Raw genomic sequence first — 24540 nt, forward strand, 5'->3', positions numbered from 1 at the left:
ACAAAATTTTCTTGTTCCTTCCTTAAAGGTACATGACGTGGTCCAGTTATTCTCAAGGTCCAGTTATTTTGAGAGGAGAGAATGGCAGCGTAAATATTGTCTGCAAGAAACACGTCATGGATTTTCCGCCTGCATTGTCGCATCAAGATGTGGTCATCCTCCTCGCCGTATATTTCATCTTAATCTCCTGAAACTTATGCGACTTTGGAGAGTTCTTGGGACTTTTGCAGAGAGTTCTTGGCCATTTAACAGTAGCCTGGTGTCATTTAAGTTTAAAGCTCTGTTGAAAGACTTGATGTGGTCACTCTACTTGGGGTTTTAAATTATTGTTAGACGTTTAAGCCTATTCGGAAAGATATGTCGTGGTTCAAATGATTGGTAGATGCAAGCTTCATGTCAACTGCAAAAGTGAAGTCGTGCTTTCCTTTGCAATTTTTCATTATTGGCACAAAGCGCAGGCTGCCTTTGCCGCTGCTCTGTTACTCTGTTAATGTAGCTAATGGCACTGCACTGTAACGTTTTTATTATTCAAGTGCAGCTCGAAATTTTTTTCCATGACTGTGCTGCTGTTGATGGATGCAAACGTGAGAGTAATTATTTACACAGACGGTTTGGGGTTTTATTAATCAATTTTTGTACTGTATCTTAGCTGACACCTAAGCCCTAGAAGAATGCGAAATATACATATTTGGCTTGAAAAAGTTGTTTACTTTGGACAAAGTTGCATTTCTCGCTTGTTAAAGGCAGTGCTTTGGTCACAAGCATACTGTCGTCATGATAGTAGGGTTTGTATAGCACGCAACTGAATTTTACCTCAGATAAATGTTTCGGCTGGAAAAATGCTTCCAAGTTCGCTTGGTAAAATTGGTCACCTGTATGTTTCGACGCTACCTGGCTTGGTTATTTGGGATGTCTGAATTGTTCTTGAGGGAACTAATAACGTCTTTAGAGTTAGGCTGCTTGATAAATTTTATCAAGCAGATTTGCGTAACATGCTCCGAGCTATCTGGTTTGTAAAATTTTGTAAGATTCACACTGGGTGCTATAAGCTTTTTTTTGGATAAGTTATTTTAAATAGCTACAAATTGTCGGGGAAAGAACGCGGCTTCAGTGAAAGGCTTTTTCAGGGCGCGTATATAGTCGGTTTTGGCTACAGTTAGCTTGATATTACAGTTAGCTTGATATTGATATATGGTGTATGTTTTAGTTGTGCAATAGTGCCACATGCTTCGGGTAATTTTTTCTGTGCAAATGTTAAATTGTTAGTATTGGCTCCGGTGTTCTTTTCCTACATTCTTGCAGGTCTTGTGATAATCCAACCGTGTATGGCTTGTATTTTTGGCTTTTCCCTACAATTTAATAGCAAACTGCATTTTTTGGAACCGGGATGCGTAAACATGGTATGGCAAGCGCTGTGGGTACTTCCGCATTTGCGGTACCTGATTTCATGTCATAAAACAGCATATTTTATGCTCACTGTTGTGTAATGCTTTTTGAGTTACTGCGAGGATAGATGTACAAGTCTGTTTGTGACGCGGTTGCGCTTAAAGCCATCTTTATTACCCACGTGTTTTTAGCAAAAAAGAATGGTAAATATTAACAAAAATAGGAAAATGCCACTTAGATCGTTTTGGCCGCTTGATATCGTTTTGGTATTTGATCCTGTACGCTGGTCATTTTCTGCCCAAGTGGAAACAGATATGTCTCCGTATCTCAAATGTACGCAATACTACGAGCGAATAAAATTTCCTTAGTGTTTTTAAAAGCATTGTATCAGTGCTAATAGTTGGTTTGGTGTGTATTTTAATGCGAGTCTTGTTTCTTTTACATGCAGCCAAAACCCAGAACAGGATTCGGCGGATGAAGCCAAAGTCTCTGTGTGCCGCTCCAGGTATCTCAGACCAACTTTTATATAGAACTGTGCTCCGATAGGCAACTGTTGGGAACTGTCAGGGACCACACTGCTGCGGCGGTTTCTGTTTTCCAGTTGTTGGTATCACTGTGGGCCATATGTCAAGGCTGCGTTAGAATGGTGCTTGCGGTTTCCTTCTGATACCAGTGCATCCGCCAGCCTGGCAAATGACCTCAGTTTATACCAACAGGAAAGCAGACATGTTGGAAAAGTGGAGTCCCATAGACAGCTTCTCAACGTCTATCGGAACACCGTTTTATATAAACAGCTGGTCTGAAGGTACCTGGAACGGCGCACCGGATAAATCCATAATCATTTTACGTGGATCAGTGTTCCAGTAACTTACACTACCAGTTTATTTGGAACAGTGATCCGTATATTTTTATTTGGAACGCCGATCCAGATAATTAGCTGCAAAAATAGGTGGTGCACTGTTCCACTTACATTTTCAGGATATGTGGAACACGGTTCCAAATATATAAGTGGAACTTTTTTGCAAAAAAGTTCCAGTTACTAAGTGGATCTTATGTGGATCCAGATTAAGAGTGTGCTATGAGGCACTCCGTGACCGGATTATTTGGGGCACTTGGGAAACTGGAGTCGCTAAACCTTACGCCAAAATTGCGAAACGCCGATGCTTGCGTTTTCCGCCTCCGCAAATAAAACTGCCCGGAGTAAAACAAGCCCATAGTCAGTGAGCCATTACACAGTGTAGCAGTGAAAGTTATCATTCCGGGTCACCATTATAAGGGTTCGTGAGCTTGTATCATTCCTTCGCCGTTTCGCAGAAGATGCCTGCACGTGCTTCAAGACCTCCGCTCACGTGAAGGCCAGCGCAAGATGCGAGAGTACTGGACTACGAAGAGGCTCTTCCACTACGGCGTCCTCGACCTGGAGGTCAGGCCTGGTCTTGACGAAGACATGACGTCCTCGGTGTCGCAGGTCTTCGATGTGCTCAAGGTAGGTTGCGTGGAAGCACTTGGCATGTGTGTTAAAGAGGTCTAATATGAACGAGAATTGCACCTCAAGCCTTGCTTGCATCAAGTGACGCACGGCTTTTCACCAAATTCTGACACAAAAACTTGTGAATTTAGCTATATGCCTCTGGTACTGACCCTCGCGAACATTTATGGGCATTTTTGGTGGGATAGATTTTTTGGCTAACAAACTACGTGTTAAATGTAGAAATGCCAACTTCCCAGGTTACCGGCTCCCACTTTATGGTGGTTTGGGTGTAGGAACAATGAATTAGTCATTTATTGTAAAAAAGGAATACTTATTATAACTGCACAGTATTTTGGGCCTGCACGGGTACACTAAGTACTTTTCACCGGAAAAAGCCTCGGCACTTGAGATTTTCGCAGAGCCATGCAGGCAAAGGGTGTGTGTACGCTGGAAACGGTATGCTGCAACAAAATGTTACCCTCACAGTGCAACCCAGGGAGAGGTTGTTTGCACTGAATTTCGGACCAGAAACATCGTTCTAGCTAGTGCTAGGAATTGACTGTGGTGTGTGCGTTGACTTTTGCGCGCAGACTTCAATACCCCACATTGCGACGACGTGGAATGGTACTTTTTCCGCAGAGCCGCAGTAATTCGAGGCGAACAGCACATCTAGGGCTGAACAGTGCACGTCGGTAGTCTGCGGCGCTCATGCGACATCGCAAATGCGAACGGCCACAACCCTCCAACGCATGCACGGGCGTGCGCTGGCGGCTGTTATCGGCATTTCACTCATGGCGTCTCCAATTCTACGGGAGTGTTTTTGCTTGTGCGTGTTTGACTCTGCTTCGAAGGCGCTCGTCTTGACCGTAACTTTGCAGACAATAGGCTCTTTCTCAGGAGCACCAGTGCGTATTCGGCCGCCTCAGGGGACTTTAAGCACGCCAGTGTGCTGGCTTCTGTACCGTCACCTTTCTCTACTCGCCACGCATTAAACAAGTTGGATTTGGCTTCGGCTACTCGTAGTGGGAAGGAAGGCAACTCGCCTGCAAGCCACTCGCCAACAACGCTACCTCGACATGACGGAGGGACGTACTCGTGCGCTTTCGTCCATGTGGCCCCAGCCGGTGAGCGCTAGTGGTTTGGCCTGTTGGGTAAAAATGAAGACAGAATGCTCTCAGTCAGTTGGAGGAGATTCCAGTCTTGGTTTTTATCTAAGCAGCCAAGCCGCTGTCGCGCACTTCCTAGTCAGAATCACTGTCACGGAAGGGGGGGTGGGGGGAGGGGGGGCGAGATAAAGGGGGAAAAACCTCTCTCCGTAAAAATACAAAAAAACGGCCAGTTCGAATGTTGTACCACAAATATTTTTCCACCCTGGTGTGATTGCAGGAAAAACGAATACATTCCTTGTATTCGAAGAATTAAGGTATGTCCATGTTGTAATGGCTTTTAATATTCTAGTAAATTCTTTTTTTCGTGCGCCCACCATAAACCAAGTTAAAACGTTGATCTGTAACTTTATGTTACTCAGTTATAAGGGTGACTGCTGTGACTACGCAGGCATTTAGGAGGTCGCAGCGAAAACTTCAGAGAATGCGAACATCGTCTCCGACACCCCAGCGCGGCTTCGTCGTCTTGGGATTCCGTATGTGGCCGCGGAACATGATGGCTCTGCTGTGGGAAATCGGCAAGCGGCTCAAGTGAGTGGCTAAACGGGAGTTCGCGAGGGGGATCGCTGCGCCCGCGTTACCACTCCCCGTACCATTACAGTCTCGGTGAAGAGTAGCTTCGCTGTTTAAAATGGCGGCGCCGATGACGTCAGATGGATGTCATTACTCATTAACATGGGCGTTATTTATCGTACTCCCAATTATCCTCATATACCGTTATGGTCCGTGCGGTGAATCGATTATTCTTTCTAGCAGTAGTAGTATGAAACTTTAATGAGCCTTGTAAAGTACGAGCGGTTCCTCAGTCCGGGAATCCAAGTGATGACCGGGTGACCGACGCCCTAGATGCCAGTAGTTGCTGGACGTCCAGGTGGTCGCTGGGGATCAGGTTCTCCCACAGGTCATGGAGGGGGAGGGGGGAAGGAAAGGGCGGGAGGTCGGGGTTATGCGCGCACTCTAATAAAATGTGGACAAGTGTGCCAGGCTTAGAGCAAAAAGCGCATTGTGCGGGAAATTGAGTGGGAAACATGTGGTGTAAGCGAATCGGATGAACGAAGGTATTCACTTGGATGCGACGAAGAGTCGTTTCTTCTGATTGGGACAACTTGGAGTGAGGTTGAGGGAATTATTGTCTGTCGAGTCGATAATACTGTGTAATGTCCTGAAATTCTTTCTACATCTCCTTATGGCGCATGCCACCTTGGCAGATTGGATTCCCGAGAAATTCGTCTTATGAAAGCTTTCACTGTTTACTTCGTCCTGGAAGCACTTCGAAGGCTATTAGTGTGATTCTTTTGAATCCGTTAATCGCTGCAACTAAATCACTGCATCGCGCAAAACTAGCAGTAAGTGTCAAAAGGCCTAAGCTTTGCTTCAGGCACTATACTACTCGACCATGGCTCCTTTGTGTTCGAAACAGATCCTAAGGTTTTGCCGCGTTAACATCACGTATAGTCCACCATTGCAGACGATTTGCTCTTCCGTCGCTGCCGCAACGACGTTCACTCCATTATTGTTTCAATAAGTGTTAGCTTCATTTTCTGGAAGTGATAATAATGAGACATCACCTTGGAGGGGCGTACGCCATGACGTGTCTTTCTCGTTCCGAGCAAGTGTTGCCGTGTTTCCCGGATTACGGTGAACACTGGAGTCTTTCTTGTTCGGAGGAAGTGTTGCCAGAATTACGGCGAACACTGGAGTTTTTTTTTTTTTACCACTTTTGGCCAGTCTCCCTAACTGGGTATGCTTGGTTCGCAAATGTGCGCCGGGGACGCTGGGCGGTCGTCGCGAGGCACGCACAACCATACCATCGGTCTTTTATTTTCTCTGTGAAGTGCCAAGCGGTCACCGCGAGGAACGCGGTCACGTCCGCGCACTCACGAGCACGCGCTCAGCAATGTCTTGTTTTTTTTTTTTAACTGCGGATACGAAAAATTACGATTTCCTAAACAGCTTCACTGTTAATAAAGGGCTGATTTCTTTCTTGGCTTGCAAACAACACCTTCCCTTGAATACGTGGTAGCTTGTCGTTTATTATAAAGGTAATTAGATTGCTTCAATAATTTGTCCATGACATATTGTGCTTAGGGCCATTGTTAACTCCTGAGATTTTGTTGCAAATTTAGAAATTTTTAAAGTAAGCATCAACGGTTTAAAGTAAGCATCAAACGGGCAGTTACGCGAGCATCCCGGCTAGAACCCTCTTTTGCAAATTGATGGACTTTGTATAATCCGTAAGAATTTTTCTTAATTTTTGTATAGAACTTGCGGTGTCATTAAAATCTATTCCTCAAGCCATTTTTCACGTTTCCCTGCTCGAACCACTGTCACATTACCGCATGTATGCCCGTAGAGACCGCACTGAGCGTGCAAGCTCAGCCGCGCCCTCTTTGTATTCCAAGAGGCTGTTTGTTAAAAACAATAGTCTTGGGCTACTTAAACGAGGAAATTTTGGCCCTTCCGTCCATCCGTCCTATCCGGTCCGTCGGTCCATCATGTCCGTCGTTTCGGCCATCGGGGAACAAGATAAAGAAATTCTAGAACGAGAAGTTTATGTAGCCAAAACTTTTTCCAAACCACTAAATCTGGAAACACAATTCATACTGAACACTGTTGAGCAAAAGCAAAACCTTAGGCATTTTGGCGGGAAAACAATTTGGGCGACTACTATTATCAGGGTTCTTGTAATGAAAAACGAAGTATGTGATTCATTAACTGCGCATTGAACAGAACATTTTTACTTTGTAATGCAAAAAAAGCTCATTCGAGCCTGGACCTCATGGCGGTGTTCTAAGTTTAACAGGAACAAAACGTTCCTATAAATAGCGCGAGCAATGAAACGCGCGCAATATAAACTGACTTTAGCAAACCTTATCCGTGCTTATTGAGCGAGGAACTAAAGGAAGGGGGAGAGCATGAGAGTGGGGAGGGAGCGAGAAGACAGGCATTTACGTGGCAGATGCGGCAGAAGATTTCAAAGTTAGTTGCCGCGATGTGAGAAGATGGACACACGGCCATATTTTGCTGCAGGACATTCATGGTGGACGGCCTGATCCCGCTGACGCACATATCGGACGACGAGTTCACCGCTGGCTTCCCCAAGTGCTTGATTACGGGACCAGCACCCTTCGAGGTCACGCAACGTCGTTCTGGGTTTCCACTGGTGGGCATGGTGAGTTGTTACTGTTCTCCCCGTTCTTTCGGACGGGGTCCGTGAGTCGCGATCCGCAAGCCTGTTCAGAACATGCGCAAATGGTACATGTGTGTGGTCTGCGTTTTTTCGGCAGAGTATTAGATTCTGTCGAGGGAAAGCAATGATGAGCACAGCGAGGAAAATTACACTTTGAAAGGATCGGCATTGTTCGATGTAGCTTTTTCATTCACCTGCAACGCTGTTAGAGTGCCTTCATAAAAGTGTTGGCACGTTCACAATGGGAACGTTTGTTCACTGATTATAATCAAGGTATCAGAGCTGCTACTTCTTTTGGTCCTTATGGCTTTGGAGTCACCACTGGTTGTACCAAAGTTTTCCTTATAATCGATTCTTCAGCGTCTCTCTTAGCGTGTTGTAATGGAAGTTTGCTTCAAAGCACGAGCTAACCATGAAATGTTTACCATACGTTCTCCCTAATTGGAGAAAAAACCACTTCTGTGCAAATTCTGAGGCTTGAAAATGGTTTCGTACAATTGAGCTACCTCATATTTTGTAGAAAATAAAAAGTGTACTGGTTAACACACTTTTAATGTAAGGGCTAATGCGAGTTCTATTGTTCTACCTTATTATGCATTTCTTATTCAATTTATGATGGTTTTGGGTTGAGCTTCCTATACATGCGTTTTATTTACAATGAGACAGCTCTGGAATACCTTTGTGGTAATGAGGAGTACTTTCTTAATATGCGCTTACTTATTTGCTTCCCACGGTTGCGATGAGACTCCGCAGTGGTTTGTACAACTAAATTATCGTTACAGTTAGTACCTAAGCCCCCGTTTGTGGCATTGTTCTGTATTCAGTCGGCTATTGTGTCAACAGCAAATCCGGTAACATTTCAATCAATCGAAGTGCTGCCATCGCCAGAGTGCCCGGTGTAGAGAGGATTTCCCCCGCTCACCGACAACATGAAGTTCTTCACAGGTTAGGAGGAGCCTACCTGACAAAGGGTTGTCAGCTATGGCAGAGTGAAGGGTAGGTAACTGTGGCGCAGTTGTTAAGCCATTTGTAACCCTATTCTTCTCCGAGGAATCACCAACACGGCTGTCGCAAGTAAAAATGACACGCATAACGATGCCATCGAGTGGGATAGTCGTCTGCATAAATAGTTAGGGACGGCCCCACCGTCTTAGCCACGGAGCTGTTTATGCTTGAGCTTGGTCCGGTGGAATCGGCAAACAAATACAAAGCAAAAACCGCGTCTCTGATAAAGGGGGCATCAACCGAGATACAGTATTATAGCCGTGGAGCCGGCTTTCGCGCCTGTTCGAGTGTGAGCACAAGGAACATATGCGTATGCGCACCCCTTACTATAGCATTTTAAAGGTGCTAGTCTTTCTTGGGCTACTAAAACGCAAAACGTTGACACAGTTTGCACTAATGGTGCAAGGCTGGAGAAACAGAGAAGGGGGTGGGGGGGTCGACCTAGATTCGTCCTCCTAGGATCCGCGATTCAGTGTGGGGTACCGACCGCAACGGCCTTGTAAAATCGGGCTAAACTTGTCCTCACCCCTCAAAACTTTGCCTAGCCTAGCAAGAACATCGCAAAACCTAACAACCTAGCAGACGTTAGCGAATCCTGAAGAAGCTAAGTCGACCCCCGGCTCCGCTGTTTCTCTAGCCTTGCACCACTAGTGCTACTTGCGCCAATTTGTTTTGTTTAAATAACCCGGCGCTTATATCCCTGCGCAGAATAGGTTAGAGTTGAGGTGTACACACCACTTCCCTCCTCCATGCTCTGCCCGCTGCCTCTGCCCTGCACTTCTACCAAATGGTATGGCAGTGCCAACACAGCCCGTCCCTATCCCCTTATCCCCCCACCCAATATACGAGCAGTCAGCTGACCAGCTCCGATTTTGGTGGTGAGGACCGGGACGGCTAGGGAAGATACCTCGACGAGCAGGCTCCTCACCAACCAGGAACCCCAACACAAGCGTTTGCTCCAAAAAGATTTATTCTCTTTCTGTCCTCAGATTGGGTAGATTTGTGACCTAGTTGATTGATCATAAAAAAGTATAAAACCACGCACCATGTTGCAGCGCCACCGGCAAAGCAACACATGTAAAGGAAAATGTTTGTTCGCGAAATTACGGCGCAAGCATTCTTTCTGTTGATAAATCGTCGCTTCCTCAAAGGCAGATGCCCTCAGTCGAACTTGACTGAAAAATTAAAGAATATGAAGATAATAAAAAATCATAATAAATGAACTTCAGCCGGTAGCTTGATTCTGGTAGTAGGGGTTGTATAACGGTGGAAATGCTTTCATTCCACAAAGCGCAATACGTATTTTTGCAAACGTCGTACTCCCGTTCAATTCACATTCCCATTTCGGGGCTCTGCGAGTATGCGTGTGTGCTGAGCGAGTGAGGCACTTTACTAAATGAGAAGCCATCAGGCCCTGGGAGGAGCAAGGATGAGGGGAAAAGGGGAAGGTCTCAGCTCACACAATTAACACCGTTGCAGTCTTGGGGTCCTAATCACAAAATTAACACATTTATGTTAGTCAGTGCCATTCCTCGCCTTCCATAACCAAAAGGTCCAGGCCTATGCATGCAGTTTCTTTAGCATCGGCTGATCCGTCTTAGCCCTCAAGGACACCACCCCATAACGTTCTACCTCTATAGAGGAGTCCAACAGGGGTCCATTTTGGCTCCTCTCCTCGTATATGTGCCAATGAACCGCGTGGCCCGAACTCTTGAGCAGGACAGTACTGCCCGATTCGCGCTTTATGCAGACGACATTGGGGTACGGACAGAAGCCCAGGATTACGACTCTGAAGAAACTATGCAAACAGAGTTGCAGGCCGCAGTCCTGAGCGTAGAAAATACGCTGTCCCGATTCCGGCTACAGCTATCCCCAACCGAGAAGGAACTCCTTAGCGTCGATCGTAAACGTGGCACAAGTAAGGAACAAATTATCTCCATTCAAGTGGGGGATACGCTATACTCGAATCCCACAACGGCACCATTCGACTGCTGGGCGTTCCCTTCAGCAGCTGTACTCGCCCAAAACAGTGTATAGCCTCACTGGCTATGCACTGGCTATACCTACTATGCTGGCTATATACTGGATATCAAATAAATATGGCGGGGCGCACCAAGCAGCCTGCACCTAAGGTCCCTAAAATTACTTCCTGGACCATGCTCTCCCCCTGCTGTGGTGCATGGGTGCTTCACCTACGGCTTCCCGTTTTATGAATTACGACAGTCAGATGTAAATGCTCTCAACCAAATGAATCGGCACCTTCTTCGTGCGATCAGAAGCCGCCCCACCTTCACCCGGGTAGATACTCTCCACGAAGCAGTTCCCCTTCTGCCTTTCACTAACCTCATCGAAGAGACCAAACTACGTTTCCAATATCCCCTGGAATATTCGCTACAAACAAGAAGACTCCAAAAATGGGCCACGTAAATAGTAACTCTGAGAGCACCGATTTGCCGACAGCATTCCCTCTGTGGGAACGCCCTTCCATCAAAATTATACGTCGGTGGCCGATCCGTCAGGATAAATAAAACGTAGGCAAACAATATGTTCGCACTCTCGCAAATGGCAAGGCAGGCGACGAAGTTGACATCCATATCCACGCAACTCTGAATGGAGCGATGGCGGCCACTGCCTGGACATCTACGGACCTGCCGGAATTGAATGGATCCAGGCACATGTTTACACACATGGCCTCGTAGAAGATGTGGAACTTTGAGGAATTCTGGAAGCCGCGCGGCAGAGTTATGACCATTCCGCCGATCTCCCCACGAAGCAATTTCGCATTACAATGGATTGCTATCTTGCTGTCCCAGAGGAGCTGAATCGCCCGTTTTCAGCGAACAACACGGCAACCAATATCCTTACCATGATAAGATACCTGCAAATTAAAGGCTTCAAAGTTCGCATAGTTTGGACTCCTGGGCATACTACACGCCCTCAAAGCAACCGTATAGCACACGACTTTGCCAGGGAGAGGGTACAATCACCTCGTACAGTGCCCGCCACGCCCGTCTCCCCCCCTCCAAGCAGACTGGACACTCCAGCTTCGCTGTCTCAAAAAGGAAAGCAGCAAGCTCTTACAGGCGGAAACTCCGGTCAGCATCCTTGCCCCCATCAAGCGTTTCTCGCGTCCGGGGGAAGTTTTCGCCACTGCAGTGTATGCGAACGCAGCGTGCACCTCCCACATGATTCATAAAAGGATAGCTCCAGCAAGATTCAAATTGCGCCAACATCCCCCTGTAGTCCTGAAGGCACAGCAAACCTTTACCACCTAATTTGGCTTTGTCCATTATTCGCCCGTAATCGACACCACCTTTTAACTCTATGCCCCGCTTCTTCCCCTGAAAAGGAGCAAATTAGTCGGGTCCGTGACAATCCCACCACACTAGAAGCAATCACCCAGTACGCCCTCAAAGACGGTCTTTACAAATTGGTGTAACGGTCTGATAGACTTTTCAGTTCTGTCTACATTGTGAACTGTATGCAGCGTTAACTCTCTATTGTGAACCACATTGCGCGTGTGCTTGTGTGCGGGTTTTTTTTGTTGTAGAAGTCGGGCCTGAATATTTCTTTTTCCGGCCCCTTTCCCGCCCCAGAGGAAGACGATGGCCGAGATCAGCGTCCTGACAGAATGGAACCGATTCCCTTCGTTGGCCGTGTCCGTAACATTGTGCACCCGCCTCTACATGGCCCCTTCTCAAGGACACCTCTACGCACCGTGCATGGACCACCGGCAGCCCCCCAGCGCCACATCCGTGGTACGTACATGGATGTGCAACAGGCTTTCATCATGTTTTTTGTCGCTATTTGATCATGCATCGTAGGGACGTTTACATTTGTTGTTGCTGACGTAAATTTCGCGCATCAATCTTTCCCAGGAGTGAAGCTTTCAATCAGGTCTACGAACTGCCTAGGCTATTCTACTTTGATCGAGAAAGTGTTCTATTACTTTGTGCGTTCCTAAAGGACGGCATTGACTTGCAGTGCCGGTCAGCCACACGCCGTGGCACTTCATTATCCGACTGTTTCGCCGATTGATCCTTCGTCGTCTCCTTCGTTTCAGTTTATTAAGGCGAAAGACCTAGCTCTATGTGTTTTATGGAACGCGTAAGGGACAAAAAATCGTCGTGAGGTACCTAGGTCACCCCCCCCCCCCCCAAAAAAAAAAAAAAAAGTTGAAGCTTCGCAAACCTGAAAGTGTGAGCCACGTTTCATGCGTTAGGAATTAGGCCACAGGCTGGGAAGCCTGAGATCTGGTTCGTGCACCAGGAAGCGGAAAAGGGAGGAGGGTCTGAGAAGAGCTTTGAGGAAGAGCGATGTAGCGCAGACCGGGAAAGGGAAACAGTTTCTCCGAAGGAGGTAGGCCGGTTCCGTGCGCGCAATGCGAGTCGCCCTGAGAGGTGACGGTGGCTACGGGAGTGAAGAGGATGATTCTGGAGATGGCGAGTGGGCGGAACAAGGTTCGGAGGCCGCTGTCCAGGGGACTCGTCAAGACTCGTAGGGATGGGCGAATATTCGGTGTTGCCAAATATTCGATCAAATTGCTTTCTATTGTTATTCGCTTCGATACGAATGCAAGTATTCGTTATTTTCGAATTGTTCGGCGCTCCAGAATAGGCAGCCACCGGACAAGATTTTCGGTCAAGCCTTCCGACATTTCATCCCAGGTTTTTCGCAAGACCCTGGCATCGTGTACATTTCTAATGGCCAGTGCGAAGTTGTTGCCTATAGAGGTTCGACGTGCTCCCGGCCGCCATCACGCTTTCCGTTAATAGGCGGCACTGAACCTACACCGCTGCCAACATAGCGGCACCAAGCAGGTGCACTTTTACTGCCGATTCGACTCGGAATTAGCGGAACACTGCTCAAAACGGCGGCCTCTAACTTTCGCCTTGGTTGGCTACGCGGCCGCGGATACTAGTGGCTGCAATACTCTTTTTTAACGGAGTTTCTATGTAGCACTAAAAACTCTGGAACCAACTGCGTGTCACTTTTCTTTTTTGGTATAAATCGCTTGAGTATAAATCTTTTAAGTGGACCCATCACTTTTGTATTTACAATTGTTTAGTATACTGAAAAAATGTAAATGTAAATGTAAATGGAAATACGCGGTGAGCTACCGCATTCACTAGATTTTAGAATCTAGCGAATACGGCAGCTCACTGGGTGAGCTGGAAAAGGCAAGTGACAGACTACTTGGGCGCCCCTGTGCTCCCATGGTACGAAAACCTCCTAGAGTGGTGGAGGAGCTATGGCAGCCGGCTTTACCCCGGGCTGGCCAATGTTGCACAAAAGTACGTTTTAATTATTGTCACACAGTTGAAGAGTGACAGGACGTTCTCGACAGCAGGAAACGTCAGCAGCCGGTGGGAGCTGCTTCTCCCGCAGCTTGTGGAGCAACTAGTATTTCTCGACGAAAACTTGTGAATATATTTAAGGAAAGCCGTACATGTAATTTCTCAATAAATACTCCACTCGTAATAGATTCACAAAATGTTGTGCCTGCGTGAGGTCTAATTCTTAGTCAGGTCACAATTTGCTTATTTTTCTTTGTAATTTGTGATGCGCACTATTCGAACTATTCGGTTTTAAATTATTCGACTAAGTCCCTATTCGTTTTGAATTCGCTTCGAACCACAGATAAAATATTCGCCCATCCCTAGTCAAGAGGTCACAGGTACAACTGCAAAGGTTAACATAAATTTCAACGGCAGATTAACAGACGATTCAAATATGCTTTCACATTCACCTTCGTACAAATTATATTTCGGCGGGTGTTATATGCGAGAAATCGCAGTATGCTAGCTGTGTTGATGCTAAACAGTGATTCTAGGATGGCGTTATGAGGATAATGGACCCGCCGCGGTGGCTCAGTGGCTAAGGCGTTGCGCTGCTGAGCACGAGGTCGCGGGTTCGATTCGCGGCCGCGGCGGCCGCTTTTCTGATGGAGGTGAAAAGCAAAAACGCCCGTGTGTACGAGATTTCGGCGCACGTTAAAGATCCCCAGGGGGTCAACATTATTCCGGAGCCCCCCACTACGGCGCGCCTCATCGCCTGCGTTGCGTCGGCGTGTTACATCCTGCAATCAATCAATCAATCAATAGAGATAATGGCTGACAGATGACGAAGGGTCCAGCGTGGAAGATGTCGGAAACAGGCACATGGGACGCAGAAGTTGTGTCCAGAACAAGCAATGTAAGCGGAGTTTGCTACGGAAGCAACGGAGGGAGCGAGACCCATTCGACCGATAGCTGTGGTGTCAAGAACTGCTCTAGCCTGAAGAGCGAGCTAGTCTCATGACCCCCGTGGTCCTGCCACCTGCGCTTCTCTCTTTACAATTGTCAAGAACGTCGACAGCAAGCAATCGTTGCACAAGAACGGTCTGTGTTTGTCACTCGCAGTGTAACAGTGTTAAATGGAACGAGAATTTATCACTAAAATCGGTTGTACTGACTAGGATTCATTTAACAAGCGAGATGCTGGTGGAAGATTCTATTAAAAGAAATCAAGTTGTTAGTTGATCGCGCTTGTTACAAACCGCAATCGCCAAATTTCCCCTACACATACACGACACGAGTTCGCGTTGTTTCGCTTTATTGTTACGTTGTACTATAAAAAACTCAAAATCAGTCATTATTTTTTTAGGTCCAGGCGCTCACGTGGAAATATAAAATTCTAACTTTTCTGGAAAACAAATTAGTGCCCTTTCACTCTGTGAGCAAGGGTGACCTTCGAAGCTGGGTGCAGTTCAAGGACCGCATAAGACAAAACACGTTTGTCTGTAATTTGCAATTTAGCATACTTCCTAGCAAATTAGCTGAATCAAACTTGCAGGGACTCTAGCTTTGTCTGACAGGCAAACATGCCTCTTTACCGCCTCTCCTGCCGCCAACTACCCCCAGCCGCTCCGACCTCCTCCAACGAAGAGGAACGCCTATGGCGACTCACCCAGACACACGTACTCCCCTGCCGATATCGACTTCACCTAATATACCCTTCTTTGTACCCCACCCCTTTGTGCCCCTACTGCGGGTCCCTCGATACCCAAGACTACTGCATGTGGCAGTGCCCCCAAAACCCATTCCCCCCTTTCACAGACGGAGAGCACTGGGCGAAGACGTTGTGCAGCTCGGACCGTGAGGCCCAGGCTAAGGTCGTCCAGCGAGCTGCAATGGTCACCGGCCGGTTACCACCGCCGGTCACCCGCCACCCAGACTAGCCCCATGGGGCTCAAATAAAGTTTCTCTCTCTCTCTCTCTCTCTCCCTCCGGCGTCGTGGGCATCTTGCTGTTTGTGTAACACACCAACCCAATTCACTCGACCACTCAGGACACCGGAAAGGTGGCATCGGGCCATCTGACGTGCACGTTTAAGCCTCCCACCAGCGCAACGGACTGTTCATCGCAAGCAACCGGTTATGTGCAGTGCTTAGAAGTGAAAGAAACCGCCGGAAAGATCGCTCTGAAAGCCCTTTGATCGGAATGAGTAATGTTTGCGCATTTCAGTGTACCAAGCGGTCAAGTTGCCGTTCATCCGGAAGAAATTCGCAGCTACTCGAAAAGCTGGAACTTGAGCAGACAACAGCGGCGGCGGCGGCTTTCCGTTGTTTTCGCGCCTATTCGCGCTTCTGTTCGGGCCGACGCTTCTTCAATTTCTGTTCTTCTTTCTCCAAGCGAACGACATGCGTCCGTCCCATGGCTGGTTAAACCTAGAAGGCCTCGAGCTTCATTCCAGTGGACAAATATGATGTGGACAAACAAGGGACAAATTCCTTCCCCTGTCGTAGGCATTCTGTGCAACACACTAACCCAGACTCAAACCGCTCGGTTATGGAGGACAGCTCACAGGGCGCATTGAAACGGGAGAAACGTGCGCATCCGAGCAATCCGGTTTCCGACGCGGCGCGCCAAAATATCTAGCAGGTTGGATGGGCGCGGTAGTGTCCGATGCGGCTGGTCATCTGGCAACCATACCCGTTCTTGGTGGGGAGACCCGTGCGGGAACGCGTGCTTTTCCGCTTTTCCGCTGATGTGTTCGACCCTTGAGCCAACAGTCTTGGATGTTTAAATCTCCCACCAACACAACGGGCATGTCATTGGTAGCTGCACGATGCCCAGCTGTGTGTACAGCCCCCCCCCCCCCCCTCCCTCCAACCCCGACCCGTGCATGCACAAACCGGCGATCGGGGATGGGGGAATACCCAGGCGTGACATACACCGGAGAAAATGCCCCTCGGAAAGCCTTTCAAGCTGCAAGTTGCACTTTAACCGGGAGGTATTCGCACCTACTCGGCGCGGGGGAAATTGAGGCGACAACGGCAGCGGCGGCTTTCGGTCGTTTTTGCGCCCATTCGCGCGTTTCTTGACTCTTCGCAATGATCTGATAACGGCGCTACCGCCATTGCCAACCGATTGCACAACTTGTGGAAGAAACATCGGTTGTGGCGGGGGGAATAACGGTATGACAGAGGGGTCGGAAGTGACGGGGAGGAGCCCCGGTGCCGCGCCGAGTAAAGCGGCACACCGAAATGAAAACGAGGAGGAGGAGGGGGGTTAGACACACACTGCTTCGCAGTAAAACAGTATCCCGCATCTTGTGTCATTCGCAGCCACCCAGCTATGATGACGCGCTACGTTAAGTCTTGGAGGCATTTTCTAGCTATTGCCACACACACAAATCAATTGAAACGCAGCACAGAGCATAATCATCATCATCATATTCCGCTTCAGGACAGATAAGCGGTTTGTTGCGACCGGGTGGGCCGACCCGAGCCGATCTCCGTCGCCTCCGACATACGTGTGGTAGCGTGGTGTAAAGCGAGCGGCCAGCCGCTGTTGCAGCCATGAAGAAGTCCAGAAGCCGTAGGCTAACGTAACTGTTTACTTCATAGCGAGAGGTGAGCCGAAGCCAAAGAACAATGCCCCGACGGGCGAGGTAACAGTACAAGACTCGAGCAGAGTGACAGCATGGATTCACTGCTCAAACAGGAATGGATCTACAGCGCTTGGGCGGCTCTGTTTATACCCAAAAGCGGCAACGGTCAAAACAGCGTTCCCTCTAGAATGTGCACACGCCACGAAAGTCACAGACACACACAACGCTCTTTCCAGAGTTTGTGAGCAGCCGGTAGCATCGGCGCACGTTGAGTCCGAGAGAGGAAAGAGAGGAGGACTCCGCTGCGATAGCGGGGCCTCTGTGTCCTTGGGCGTGTCTCGACGTGTCGCTGTCAACCGCCGGAGTTTGAAGCGCGCCGAAAACGAAGCGTCTGACCCAGGCTTTGTCGAGACGTGAAAACATGAGTCACCGACACGGTGGGGCTTGTTTGGAAGGCGCACGTAGTGGCTTCGCCACACAGCCGAGGAGTTCTGAAAGAAAGCCCGTCGGCGGGTGCATACGTAACAGGCTTTAGGCAGGCGAAAAGAGGACAGCTGGGCATTTTTATTTCCTCCAAGCCACAGATGAGAAGTCACGCTGGTGGACATCTATAACCATGACACATTTTGGCCTATTTTTCCCTTAACTTGCCCATCCTATATCAACAAAAACTGGAAAAACATTAGATTACCTTATTTCACGCTGACAGATTACCTTATTTCACGCTGACATACGCATCACTCTCTTGCACTGCAGTCTTACGGCAGTCACATAGTGTGACGTCACACACCTCGGAAGCTCAGCTTTAGGATTTCATATGGCAGAGCCGATACAAACAGTGCAAACACCAATGACTGATAACGCTTATACGGTCAACAAGTTCCGATTTGCAAGGCCGCTGTTGAACAGTGAAGGCGTTCGTACAGCACGTGGTTCTTTGCACCTAACAGCTGGGCATGCCTAACTCGTTTCAGTTTTGCAAGGACCCGTCGCACGTCTACGCTCATCCCGTGCTGGACGCAGAGCAGCTCACCATGGTCTCAAGGCCTCCGGGAGCTAAACTCCTCCTGGCTACGTTTGAATCGTTCATGTCTATAAGAAGAAAGGTGAGTCGATTAGGTAAAACGCTAGCTGAGCAGACGAATTGGTCTTGGGAGGCGCGTAAGTTGTTTCATCTGTCCGACGATCTGTGTGTAAGTTTGTAAGCACCGACCGCCGACGTGAGTCGGTGCTTACAGAGCGCGGAAATTGCGCCAGACTGGAGATGGGCCCATTCCTTCCCTCCACCCCTTGCACAGGAGACAACGCGCGAGGTCATTACATCTACTCCCGCAAATCATTCGAACAAGTGTTTAGTATTGCAGAGGTCGGCTGAGATGTAAGAGGGCTGGAGTAGTTCTTCCGTAGCAAATTTACGCCGGGGGCACAGAAAGCTGGAAGTATACGAAAAGCTGTACTTTAGACGAACGGACGTGGTGACGTGCCGCCACTGCTCTGCGCTTCGCTCCGTACCTTTTCGGCCCTATTAGTGGTAAAATCAGCCCTACAGCCCCGAAGCCTACTTCACTGGACGACACTCGATGCCAGGAAGATGTGGAATATCACCGTTAAAATGTGGGCGCGGCTGCAGTTTTTGTGCCTAACAAGAGAGAAACCTTGCACAGCGGCATTTGGGCTTAGCAACCCGGGCCAAACGCTACAGCCACGGCGGCCGCGCTCACATCCACCGGGTGCTTGCGTGGCTCTACACGGCCCCGAAGCTAGAAGACTCTTTGCGCTTCGCAGTTATCATCACTAAACTACAAGGCATTTCGCTCTGCCCTAACTGTGAAGACGGTCCAACTCTACCGTGCCGAGGACTCCGCAAAAAGCAGCAGCCAAAGAACCAGTCCACACTAGTACTCAGCCCACAAGACGGTTTCGTTTTAGCGCACTGTACTTTTCTGTGGGCGCATAAACTGTACCAGTGGCGATGCGCTGAATTATTCCTGACCTTTGTACGATTTTGACAGTCATATGGTGACGCAAGCGACCACCTAAACGCATCTTTACAATGTCTAACCATATATGGTATTCTTCTTTTGTTTACTCTTCACAGATATGCCTCATTATGAATGAACATAAAGACTTGGACATCGGCTTGGCTATGTTCGACATTGATTGCGAAGACTGGGACGGGGAGTGCGTCTTGGAAAACGACTCGGCGAACGCTGCCGCCGTGGAACCCAGGGAACCCGCCGGGCACATTCGTTTCGACCGGAGCGCTAACTATTTTCGCACTCTGGCAGCCGCTGCGCACAACGAAACCGAGCCCTGCACATGATGACCACATATGTGGTGTATCGAAGGCGCCGGTTGTCTCAGCGAAAACCGTGGTGGTGCGGTTTATTCTGGGTATTTTATATGCACTGAGGACTAATAAAATGCATATATTTAAATGAATGGTTACAATAACGCAGCCATGGTAATTGTGTATGTGTCTGGATCGACTAAGTGGCAGTCTGACGCCGCTAGCATCTCACCTTTCAATCTTTTGAACATAGTAGCAATTACCCGACGTGCAATAGGACATTTGTGCTAGTTCAAAAGCTTTTATTGTGCGTATGGTTTGCAGCTGCCAGATGTCCTTTAGAGCATATATTGCACATGTATGGACAATGGACATATAGGGCGTGTGGCCTATATCTCCATTTGGGAGGAAAAGAACGAAGATTGCATCCTCCAACTATATGATATCAGCCGCACTTTGCTGCTGTTCCAGGGTCATTCTAGAGTCCAAGCCTACCACTGCATGCGCGTTAGTCTAAAGCTGAGTCTCATAATATTTGACGCAAGTGGACATTGATGTTTTTCATCCCTTCACTTCTGTAATTCGGGACCATTAAATGACTATAAGCTTATTCATTGCAGTCAATAGCAGGAGCAGCGGCCGGCCTTTCTTCTTTCTTTCTTGAATGACGGTGTCAAGATATCACAGCTCCCCTTGATCACGGTTCGCAAGCCCGCCAAAAAATAAAATTTCGTCGCCAACCTTTGTCCGCACTCTATACTTCACAACCTTTCTCTGCCTGTTCAGATGTGGGGGTGAACGAAACCGAAGCGAAGAACCGAATCACGACGAAACATACTTCCACATAGCTCAGACTGTTTAGAGCGAGCGCAGGGTTTCAGAGTCATTTTTTTGTAAGATTGGCAGTGCTAACGCAGATGAGAACCATCAATGCTGCGCCGTAGACGTGCCTACGAAAGACCTTGCCGAAACAGCAGTACACATTGCCAAGTCAGAATGTGAGGAGCCTCTTCAGGTACGGTGCGTATATTGAACTGTCCGGTTAAGTACTTTCGGATTTAAAAGCAAAAGTATACGATTCCAAAAGTTTTGTTAGGTGGCGTCTATCTATTCCTAAGCTTTATCCCGACCAGCCGGGATGAGGCTTAGCAATAGGATGAGGCGTCGCAGGCCCATTACACTTTTGGAAGGGGTGTGACGTCATTATCACCCAGGTGCGGCTGTTAACGGTGCATGTTTCTTTCTCCTTTCCAATGAAATTTCAAACAGGCTACGGGCCTCTGCTAATAGCCAGACAATATACTTCATTTATAACCTATTGAGACAATACAGACACAAGAAGACTGCAACAAAATCCCATCTTCTTCCTTTAAAGGGATCCTGCAACACTTTTTGCGATTGCTTTAAAATCAGTTTTAGAACAGTCAACCAGCGCATACATGACTTCAGTACCAACGCTACGTTTGGCTGCTACACGACCATTAGATAGACGAGACACTTACTTAAACCATTTTCACTTTTTCGTGGCCTGGGAAATCTTCGCCAGCATGAAGGACATTATTCAAGCGATGTCGTGGCTATTGGATAGCCTCCTCTCAGCCGCTTAAAGGGGCTCTAAACAGGGTTCCAAAGGTTGATATTTTACGTGCGCTATCGTTGGAGTACTATACAAAGAACGTGCTGCCGCAAAAATGGTTTAAAAGCGTTCAGTATTAGCCGAGTTATCGTTCATTAAAAAGGGCCCGCAACAAGGCCTGGCGCATTGCCTCTTTCACCACGCCTCCAAAGCACTGTGGAAGCGGAGACGCCACCGACCAAGCCGACCAAGCGCAAGACCTGGTAGGTGACACCAAGAGAAACAGGGTTGCCTCGAGAAGCGCGCAGCCATTGGCTCCGCTCGGCGGTACTTCACGCTTCTTGTAGCAGACGACGGCCAAGCTCCGCCTACTACATCCGCTACCGGCGCTCAGCGGGGTCGGTCGGTGGCCGGCCCGCATCGAACGCTCCTCGCGCCGGCCGTGCTAGCGTCGACGGAAACGAGCAGAAACGAGCGTTCGAAGGCAAGATAGGGGGCCTCGAAACTCAACATGCTCGTTTACGATAATAATTGAAGATTGCCACCGACGACTATAGCGGCTCGCTAGCGTTTCGGCATGCGGCGCTGTCACGGTGATCTCGTCCAACCGAGGTCGGGGAAAAGGCTTAGCATCGCCGCAGTTATCCAGACACTGCTTTGCGACGCCGCGACGACGACTATCCCCCGCGCAATCTTTCACTGCACTATCACCCCCTTTCACGTATTTGCAAACTGATTCTCAGCAATAGTCCCGCTCTGGCGGGCGGTGACAAGTTTTAGCTGCCGCGGTGTATGCCTATCGGGCATACACCGCACAGTGGGCTGCTTGTCTACCGTGCAGGCAGATGCTTGCCGCGGTCGCGCGTGTAGCAGGCGTTTGTGCCCGCAGAGATGATCCGTGTTTTTCAGCGTTATTCATACCTTGTAAACGACGCGCTATATCTACAAACTCGGCTAAGCTCGTGTAACCGACGGCGACGATCTACATTCGTCCGTGCCGTGCCGCCGGTGCAGGAGCGCCGCGCGACCGCGTTTTCTCCCAGAGCCGGGTACGCTGATTGGCTACAGCATTTAACGGGGCCCACCAATAGCGCAGCCGTACTGTTGAGAGCTTCGTGCGTCACACGGGTGCGTCACAAGCGCTCTGTCGCACGTCAGAGCGGTGCAGTGTGGCGGCAAGGAAGCGGTAGGTGAGCAAGGAAGAAAGAAGGCACCTTTGTTACGTGTTTGTGCAGCCCCTGCTTTACGCAGAGGTGTAATATTAAGTGCAATGCACTTCTTAAGCGACCCTGAACCTGCGTCCACCGGCGATGTCCGTGCACGTGGAGATGGGCGCGCGCAGCCTGGCCGCTGACATGGCACATACCCACGTGGGGGATTGGCCAGGAATCTCCTCGTCTTCCTTGGCAACGGGGGGAGATGGGCGCGCGCTGCCTGGCCGCTGACATGGCACATACCCACGTGGGGGATTGGCCAAGAATCGGGCGTGAGAAGGGCTAATGAACCTGCTTAAAGGAGTACTGACACGAAATTTCAAAGCTGAGATCCGCTCTAGCAATCAAGTGCAACGACAACACAAATAGGTGTCTGTGAATAAATGCATCTTTCTTTCTTTGTAGTTGTGTGTGTGTGTGTGATCTCTCTTTCGCGAACATTACCGAACCGCGCAAATTCAACTCGTGCATTCGCACTTTCACATTCGTCCCCTCGGGGAAATGCGGGGAATTTTTTTGGTATACATTGTCGTGAAGGGGTACTATAGCGATTGCGCGATTAAAATGGTGACCTTCAGAAACCTATCTAGGGCCCCTTTAATATAGCGTAGGGAATGGCGCGAGAAGACAAAAGCCTGTACCAGACGAAGGGTGTCCGCTCCCTTCATTTCCCGCGCTTTCGTGTTTATTCTTCGGAGCATGTGGGTGATTATCCCGTTGTGTGACTGAGCCGGTTGAGAAGGATGGTGTTCGAACAGTGCTCTTGAAAAGTCATATCGAGGTCCTTGATGTGAGGTGACAGCAGGATGGTATGTCCGTCCAGGGTGATCTGGATGCCCAAATCTTGGATTTTTCCTCCTTTTCTTTCCGACCATAAGACGCTAGGACTTGTGTGGTTATCAGGATAGCCCGTACCTCCTGGCATAGTCACTCGCACCATCAGCGGTCAGCTGGAGACGGTCCTGCATCTCACCTACCGCGCCCTTGCCTCGCCGCACTGTAATATCATCGGCATATAAGCCATGGTGCAGATCCAAGAAGGCCCCCACAATGGTAGGTAGGCCTATAAGGACTTTGTTGAAAAGGAGGGGAGATAAAACCACTCCTTGTGGTGTCTACTATTCGGCCATACTTGCACTTTCCTCAGCCCTCGTCTCGGTGGAGACAGGCAATGTCTTCGGCACTACACGAACTCGTACCTGTGCGTGTCGAACCCCGAGGGGTTCCGACCTCCCAGGCGGCTCTTCCTGCCGCGATGTTGTTCACCCGGCGTCTTCGTCTGGAGGTGGCCCCCGCGCTGGCTTTGACAGGACTTCAGCTATGCACTCGGCCTCTTGTGGCCCCGGCTGTCGGTAGCTCGCACGATTAGGCCACGAAGGCCTAATAGCCAGCCTTTCTAACGCTCATCGAAGGTATGAAGGCACCGTGCATTTAGGAAACAATGCAATGTGAGGTAGCAGGTGATAAGAATAAATGGCTGATAGTATACGTCATAGACATGGTAGCAGGAATCGGAGGGCAGCGAAAACAAAATTCCGTGGAGGAGCTTCGTCCTGCCGGGTTTTATGAAAGCTGGCGAGTCACGTGACATGCACCAATTGGTTATGCACCGTGATACGCGATTCCGGGGCGTATTTCCAGGACATCAGTTACGGATGTCGCCGTCTGTTGGTCAACATTTGATTAGTCGTGAACCAGTGTGGTGTCAAATTGTGCATACATCGTCTTGTGGCTCGTGACAGCTAGTGCCTGCTGACCGAAAACCTTGTGATATTGTAACGTGGCCAAAGGCGACGCGTGATTCTTGAAAAGCTGTATCTAGAGTGCCGTCAGACTGTACTATAAGCACTCCGCCATATCGACGTCCACCGGAGTTTCATAAAAAAAAGCATCTGGCCCAACATCGCTCTACCTAACGTAAAGTAAGGTAACCTAACCTAAAAAGAAACTCCAAACAAACCTAAGCTATGACCATTATAATTCAATTAAAGGTGCAAAGAAATAATCGAGGCAAGACCCGGTCTCGAACCACCGTTCTTGGCATCAAGAAGTTATGGCAAAACCCCTACAATTAGACTTTGTTTTCTTTATTCAACTAGATACACCACAACGGCAGGCACTTGGGGCAGTGCTAGCATAGTCTTAAATATTGGAATGTTTTCGTACGGCACTCTAGACACTGCGTTCTTTGAAAAAGGACTTAAACAATGCAAAAACTTCGAGAAGCAGCCAGATATGTGACATGCACAGACGAACGTGGGTGAATGGAATGGCAGGGCGTTTACTTTCTGCGAATGTATCTGTTATGCTCTCGTTACTAGAGCAGATCGAGGTCATTTTCGATTAAACAAGAACAGTCTACTATAGT

General features: G+C 48.7%; 1 protein-coding gene across 1 annotated transcript in view; it reads left to right on the top strand.

Moving 5' to 3' along the window:
* Positions 1-19828, top strand: part of LOC144146355 (uncharacterized) — a 49048-nt gene extending 29220 nt beyond the window's left edge. The window contains exons 9-14 of the mRNA XM_077678311.1: positions 2701-2872; positions 4415-4554; positions 7054-7195; positions 11815-11976; positions 18067-18198; positions 19191-19828. Coding sequence (XP_077534437.1) covers positions 2701-2872; positions 4415-4554; positions 7054-7195; positions 11815-11976; positions 18067-18198; positions 19191-19415 — 973 coding nt within the window. The 3' untranslated portion in view covers positions 19416-19828. The remainder of the gene's footprint in view (positions 1-2700; positions 2873-4414; positions 4555-7053; positions 7196-11814; positions 11977-18066; positions 18199-19190) is intronic.
* The last annotated feature ends 4712 nt before the right edge of the window (positions 19829-24540 follow it).

This window comes from Haemaphysalis longicornis, unplaced genomic scaffold, assembly GCF_048455015.1.
Source record: "Haemaphysalis longicornis isolate Haplotype H1 unplaced genomic scaffold, Haemaphysalis longicornis Haplotype H1 scaffold_7, whole genome shotgun sequence".
NCBI classification, from domain to species: domain Eukaryota; kingdom Metazoa; phylum Arthropoda; class Arachnida; order Ixodida; family Ixodidae; genus Haemaphysalis; species Haemaphysalis longicornis.